General features: G+C 41.9%; 1 protein-coding gene across 1 annotated transcript in view; it reads right to left on the minus strand.

Annotated features, from left to right (window-relative positions):
* Positions 1-7,617, minus strand: part of ARAP3 (ArfGAP with RhoGAP domain, ankyrin repeat and PH domain 3) — a 123,169-nt gene that overhangs the window by 44,839 nt on the left and 70,713 nt on the right. Inside the window, exon 20 of the mRNA XM_029286734.1 lies at positions 1,134-1,346. Coding sequence (XP_029142567.1) covers positions 1,134-1,346 — 213 coding nt within the window. The remainder of the gene's footprint in view (positions 1-1,133; positions 1,347-7,617) is intronic.

A 7,617-nucleotide genomic window follows, 5' to 3' on the forward strand; every position in this document is an offset into this window, starting at 1 on the left:
AGCAACCTGAAACTAAGGACAAACTTCCTAACAGTGAGGACTATTAATTAACCAGTAGAACAGCTTGCCTTCAGACATGGGTGCTTAATCACTGGAGGTTTTTAAGAAAAGACTGGACAGTCACTTGTTTGAAATGGTATAGGATCTCCTGCTTGAGCAAGGGGCTGGACTAGAAGACCTCCAAGGTCTCTACCAGCTCTGTTCTGATTCTGGTATCCCACTGCATGCTTCCCTCCATGTAGATGTAATTCCATTGAGGACTAGGTATATGCTGAATGGAGTTGGCCAGTCAGTTGAGAATCCATCTGGTGTGGCACTGTCTATCCCATATTCTATCTTACCGAGAAGTAGGATGTGGTCTATTTTGTCAAATGCCTCCTGAAGACTAAATAAACACAGTAAACACTTTTTGACACTTGTCAAAAAAGACGATCAGGTTTGTCTGGCATGATTTGTTTCTGACAAATCTGTGTTGATTTCTAGTAAATGTCTGTTCATTTCTAGGTGCTCACAAATACGCTACTTGATTATTTTTTCCAGGATCTTCCAGGATTGATGTCAGGCTGATTAGTCCTGATTCAACTTTTCTCCCCTTTTTGTAGATTGAAGATTGGAACCAAGGGATCAGCCTGGAATCCAGACAGAGAGGAAATCCGCAGTCATAGCTTTAGTAGTGTATCTCCTATGGGAATTTTAAACAGTGACATTGGTGTCTAAAGCTTTTCCAAAAGTTCAGGAAATTTATGCAAACCGTAATAGGCATTTCTGCCACTGAATTTCAGTGATATCAACTAGGATGGTCTGGAGGAACTCTAGGAAAGATTCTGGATGGGTTGTATGCACACTGCAGAGCATAGCTGCCCTCCCCTGTTTTGAAATATAGATAAAAATATGTTTAAGTTTAAAAATAGTTTTCCCAGGATTTACAATGATGATGGGAGTTGGGCATTTCAAAAATGTGAAAAATAAATAAAATGATAAATTGTATAATTTTGGAGGGATCAAGACAAAGATTCAAGAGTATGGCAGCTTCTCAATGAACTAAATAATACAACCAATCAAAAGGTGGTCTGCTGTCATAGAGACCCAAGTGGTTTGTTAAAGTAGGGCAGTGTAAGAAAGAAGGATGAAACCTGCAGCCTCATTCCACTGGGGATGAAAATGTGTAGTGAAGATAGTATCCTCGAGCTCCCGGAAAAACCTCTTCAACACATCTGTCACATCTTCAACAAAATTGTTGCTGATATGCAATTTGACATTTCTTGCATCTCGTCGAAACTCCTCCATCAAAATTTTGATACGAGATTTTGCTCCATTCTTCCGATAAATACCTTCATGCTGTAACCCTGATGAAGAAGGAAGGGAAACAGGCTTTATAATAATATGAAATGTATATAGAGATTCTCAGTCATCCAGGTCACGGTTGTCCCAAAAGTGCTTTTTCAAAAGGCAACTGGACTTTGTGTTTTTTTTTGAGCTGAAGAAGCTTCTTGGATGAGAAGCGAAATGTCTTCAAGGAAAAAAACAAAGTCCAGTTGCCTTTTGAAAAAGCACTTTTGGGACAATATGAAATGTAATATTTAATATTAAATGTTAATATACATATAATATCTTAATCCTCAGCAGTGTGAAAAAAAGAAACAAGCATGGAACAGCTACTTCACCAATCCAAGCAATGCACACACACTCGCCCCCTGCATCCATGGCCTGGTTCCAAACAGCTCATAGCCCAGTAGTGGTCTGGGGGTTGAGGACCCCTGTTCTAAGCCACCTAGAGTCACTTGGTTGAGTTGGGCAGTTGTAGAAAATGAATAAATGAATTAATAAAACAATGTAGCATCACTGGAGAATTTTCTTGTGTACCAGCTCTACTACAGTTGGTAGCTGCTAGTGAGAAGGTGAGTGACATATAACACCTTTGTTCTGCATATTGCATTGAGTGCCAATTTGCTTCTGAATCCAATTCAAGGTGTTAGTTGTGACCTATAAAGCCTTACAAGGCATGGGACCAGGCTATCTACAGAACCATTTTCGTCCAATTAGATTGGCCCCTCCCACCAATCAGGCAGGGAAGATATGTTGCAGATCCTTTCAGTTAAAAGAACTCCAACTGATGGAGTCCAAGAAGAGAGACTTCTCTGCTGTTGCCCCTGCCCTTTGGAATATTCTCCCCCTAGAGGTGAGGCAAGCCCCACTCTCCTGGCCTTCTAAGGAGTTTAAAACATGGCTCTGCAGCCTTGTGTGGGGAGCGCAGAGGGGCATGCAGCCGTGGATCTAGATGGCATCCTGAGAGGCCATCTTTTGCCTTTTTAACTAATTTTTAACTGAGTTTAATCCTTGCCTCATTTTAAATTTTAAATTTTTTAACTCTTATACTGTTTTTTATATTTTAACATTTTATTTTACAAAGTCCATCTCTGAAGAAAATGTGCAGTTTAAAATGTGATCAATCAATTAATCAGACAGAAAACTAAGGAAGTTTAGTGAAGGGATTGAGGAAAGTAGAATAGAATAGAACAGAACAGAACAGAACAGAACAGAACAGAATAGAATAGAATAGAATAGAATAGAGCAGGAAGGGACCTTGGAGGTCTTCTAGTCCAGCCCCCTGCTCCAGCAGGAGATCCTATACCATCTCAGTCAGATGGTTGTTCAGTCTCTTTTTAAAAACTTCCAGAGATGGAGCGCCCACGATTTCTGGGGGTAAGCTATTACATTAGTTGATTGTCCTCACTTTCAGGAGGTTTCTCCTTAATTCCAGGTTGCTTCTCTCATTGATCAGCTTCCAACCATTGTTTCTTGTCCTTCCCTTTGGTGCTCTGGTGAACAACCTGTCCCCCTTTGCCTTGTGGCAGCCCCTCAGATACTGGAATACTGCTATCATGTCTCCCCTATTTCTTCTTTTCTTTAGACTAGCCAAACCCAAGTTCTGCAGCCCTTCTTCATACGTTTTGATCTCCAGCAACTTAGTTGCTCTTCTCTGAATTTTTTCCAGTCTCTCAACATCTTTTTTGTGATATGGTAACCAAAATTGGCTGCAGTATTCTAGGTGTGGTCTTACTACAGCTTTATAAAGTGGTACTAATACTTCGTGTGATCTTGATTCCATACCTCTGTTTATGGGCGTCCTCCTGGATGCTCGGCTGTCTTTAGACGATCATGTGACAGCCGTGGCCAGGGGGGCTTTTCATCAGGTTCGCCTGATACGACAGTTGCGCCCCTTTCTGGATCGGGACGCTCTACGCACGGTCACTCAAGCCCTCGTTGTTTCCCGCCTGGACTATTGCAACGCTCTCTACATGGGGCTCCCCTTGAGGTGCACCTGGAGGCTCCAGCTAGTTCAGAATGCGGCCGCGCGGGGGATCCTGGGGGCCTCTAGATACTCCCATGTAACATCTCTCCTGCGCGAGCTGCACTGGCTGCCTGTGGCCTTCCGGGTGCGCTTCAAGGTGTTAGTAACAACCTTTAAAGCGCTCCGTGGCAATGGACCTAGGTACTTGCAAGACCGCCTCCTACCAAACACCTCCCTTCGACCAGTCCGCTCCCACAGAGAGGACCTCCTTAGGGTGCCGTCGGCCAGACAATGCCGGCCGGCGACCCCCAGGGGGAGAGCCTTCTTTGTGGCAGCTCCTGCCCTCTGGAATGACCTACCCCCCGACCTACGTACAGTTGCGGACCTGCGCCTTTTTCGCCGAGCCCTGAAGGCCCATCTATTCCGTGCGGCCGGCCTGGCGTAGTTTGATTATGTTTTAGTGGGGGGGTTGTATGGGGTATTTTTAGAGCAGGCCTGTTATTTAATTTGATTTTAGAACAGAAAATTTGTGTATATTTATCGTGGTTTTTATTATTGCCTGTTCACCGCCCTGACTCCCGTAGGGAGATAGGGCGGTATATAAATTCAATAAATAAATAAATAAATAAATATACAACCCAAGATTGTATTAGCTTTTTTGGTTGCTGTTGCACACTGCTGGCTCATAGTTAAGTGATCGTCCACCAGGACTCCAAGGTCCCTCTCACAGTTACTGCCTCCAAGCCAGGTCTCACTCAATCTGTATTTGTTCCTTTGGTTTTTCCTGCCTAAATGTAAGACTTTGCTTTTCTCCACATTGAAACTCATTTTGTTGGATAGAGCCCATTATTCAAGTTTGTCAAGATCTTTTTGGATCCTGAGTTTGTCTTCTGGGGTGTTGGCTACTCCTGCCAGTTTAGTGTCATCTGCGAATTTGATGAGTTCCCTTCAATTCCCTCATCTAAGTCATTTATGAAGATATTGAAGAGTACTGGCTCTAAGACGGATCCTTGGGGTACCCACTGTTTACTTCTCTCCATGTGGATGTAGTGGCATTGAGGACTACTCGTTCAATACGGTTTGTCAGACAGTTACAGATCCATCTGGTGGTGATGTTGTCTATTCCATCTTTTTCTAGCTTATCGAGGAGTAGGTTGTGATCTACTTTGTCAAATGCCTTACTGAAATCTAGGTATACTATGTCCACTGTGTTTCGTTGGTCTACTAATTTAGTTACTTTATCAAAGAATGAGATCAGATTGGTTTGGCATGATCTGTTTTTAACAAACCCATGCTGGCTGCTAATTATGATTTGGTTTGCTTCTAATTGTTCGCAGATGTGTTTTTTGATTATCTTTTCTAGGATCTTCCCAGGTATTGATGTTAAACTGATTAGTCTGTAGTTTCCTGAGTCCTTTTTTTCCTTTCTTGAAGATGGGGACCACATCAGCCCTTTTCCAATTCTCGGGTACTTCCCCGGTGCTCCAGGATTTGTGAAAGATGTGGTGTAATGGTTCTGAGATAAATCTGCCAGCTCTTTCAGAACTCTGGGATGTAATCTGTCAGGTCCTGGTGATTTGTATTTGTCAAGATTGGATAGGTGTTCTCTTGCCATTTTCTTGCTTATTTTGATTTTTGTTTCTAGTATATCTTTTGCAGTTTTTTGGGGGGGAGTGTTGGGCTATGGTTTCTTTTTGTGTGAAGGCTGATGCAAAGTATGAATTAAGCAGCTCTGCTTTCTCTGTGTTGTCTGTAATTTCTTTACCATCTTCTCTGTTTAATGTGCCTACAGTTTCCTTGTTGGAAACTGTTGTTAATATGTTGGAAGAAACTTTTTCTTGTTGTCCTTGGTTTCCGTTGCGAGTCTTTGTTTGTACTGAGCCTTTGCTTTCCTGACTTCTTCTTTGCATGCTCTGGCTGTCTGTTGATAGTTAGCCTTGGTTATGCATCCCTCTTTCCATTTTTTGTGTTTGTCCTTTTTGTCTTTTAGTTTGTTAGTGAGATCTTTGTGCAGCCATGTTGGTTTCTTCCTGGATTTCTTGTTTTTCTTTCTCAATGGTATTGTGTTGATTTGGGCTTTTATGATCGCATTTTTCAGGGTTTCCTGCGCTTCTTGGGTTGTTTTCCCCTGTAATGTATTGAGGTAAAATATTTGGGATTGTTGAAAAACAGTCATAAGACTCTGTCAGTTAAGAGCCAGACTTGCTGTCTACATGCTAATTATCTTGTGTTAAAGCAGGAACTAATATTTGAATCCTATTGGCTGCCACCTAGTTGTTGAGCATATAAGTAGGGGTGGAGCTGCAGTTATCCAGGCTTCTGTTTAAAACCTGCAATAAAGAGTTGATTGTTCACCTGCTGCTTCGTCAATGCCTCACTGAGCACCAAACATAACATCCCCTTTAGGATTTTCATCCATGGGATCTTTCCTAAGTTCTCTCTGAGTTTGTTAAAGTTGGCTCTTTTGAAGTTTAGCACATTGGTTGGATTGTTTTCTATTGCTGGTGTTTGCATTATATTAAATTCCAGTATAACGTGGTCACTTTCATCCAAGGTTCCGGCAATTTCGATTCCCTCTATCACTTCTTCTCTATTTGTAAGGATTAAGTCCAGTATAGCTTGCGTCTAGTTTCCTCCTCCACCTTTCGGGTGACAAACTTGTTGGCTAGGTTGGTTAGGAATCTGTTTGATCTCCCGCTCACTGCAGAGTTTGTCTCCCAGTTGATATCTGGATAGCTGAAGTCTCCCATTGTTGCTGTGGTGTGCTTCCTGCATAGATTTGTTAACTGGTTGGCAAAGAGTTCATCTGTTTCTTCTGGTTGGTTGGGTGGCCTGTAATATACACCTATGGTGATGTCACTCTTTTTCTCTTTTATATTAATCCATAAACATTCTGGAGAGATTTTGTCTTGGGTCATGTGCATTTCTGCGGATATGTAATGTTCTCTTGCATATAGTGCAACTCCCCCTCTTCTTTTTGTAGATTTGTTTCTTTTGAAAATTTGTATCCATCCATCTGTCTGTTCCATTCATGGCTTTTGTCCCACCAGGTTTCTGTTATGCCAACTATGTCATACTCTCCCTTGTGTACTATTGCTTCTAGTTCACCCTATTTGCTCCCCAAGCTTTGAGCATTTGTGTATAAGGATTTTAGGCTTGTATGCCTGTCCGTGGGTATGTTTCCTATATCTTCTGATTGTTGTTTGGGTGTTTTTCCTCATCCCTGCCTACCTCGTTGCTTGTTTTGTTTTCTTGGGATTTGTGATTGGTTTCGGGTTCTAGAGATTCTAGAGATTGGTCACCCTCCACCCTCAGTTTTAGTTTAAAGCCCTCCTGATGAGTTGGACCAGTCTTTTTTCAAGTACATTTCCCCCCGTTTTCGTGAGGTGAAGCCCAGCCCTTGCCAAGAGTCCCTTGTGTAGAAAATGCAGTCTGTGATCTAGGAAACCAAAGTTTTCTTGGTGACACCAACCCTTTAGCCAGTGATTTAGTTGTGAGATTTTTTTTCTCTCAATGGGTGTTGGCCTTACATTGGGAGTACTGACAAGAACACTACTTGTGCTGCTAGCTTCTTAACTTTGTTGCCTAGTTGTTTGTAGTCTTTCACTATTGCACTCAGATTGTTTGTTGTGTCGTTCATTCCAATGTGGAAGAGGAGGAGGGGGTAGTATTCTGTGGGCCTAATTATTTTGGTGAGGTTCTCTGCCACATCTTTGATTTTTTGCTCCAGGGAGACAGCATACCTCCCTGGATTGTATGTCTGGTCTGCAGATGGATGATTCTGTTCTTTTGAAGATAGAACCTCCTATTACCAACACTCTCATTTCTTTTTTGGGGGGTGCAGTCTCGGGTGCTTTTCTGTTTGTCTCAGGTGTGTTTGTTGGTGTGGCTTTTTAAGGGGTATTTGAGGTGGCTTTTTGGGGGATATTTGAAGTTGTTTCTTTGCTAGGTGCCTGCATGTCTTCTTTTAGGGGGAGGTTGTGGGTCTGCGTGTTTCCTTCTAAGGGGACAAATCGATTGCTCAATTTTAATGGGGCTGCTTCTGGTTGGGTAGGATTGGGGAGAAGGGGTTTGTTTGTTGCATGCTGTTTCTTGCTTTATTTATTTTTTATTTTTTTATTTATTTTTTTATTTATCAAATTTATACCCCGCCCTTCTCCTAACGGACTCAGGGCGGCTTACAGCCAGTTAAAACAGATAACTAATACAATAATACTAATTTTAAAATATGATTAAAATGAAATATTCATTATTGGCCGTTTCTTTTTAAAATTATTTTAAAAACCAAATTAAAATACCCCTTAGGCCAGTCCGGCTAGCTGAAA

The sequence above is a fragment of the Protobothrops mucrosquamatus genome, unplaced genomic scaffold (assembly GCF_001527695.2).
Source record: "Protobothrops mucrosquamatus isolate PMUCROS unplaced genomic scaffold, P.Mucros_1.0 scaffold_226, whole genome shotgun sequence".
NCBI lineage: Eukaryota > Metazoa > Chordata > Lepidosauria > Squamata > Viperidae > Protobothrops > Protobothrops mucrosquamatus.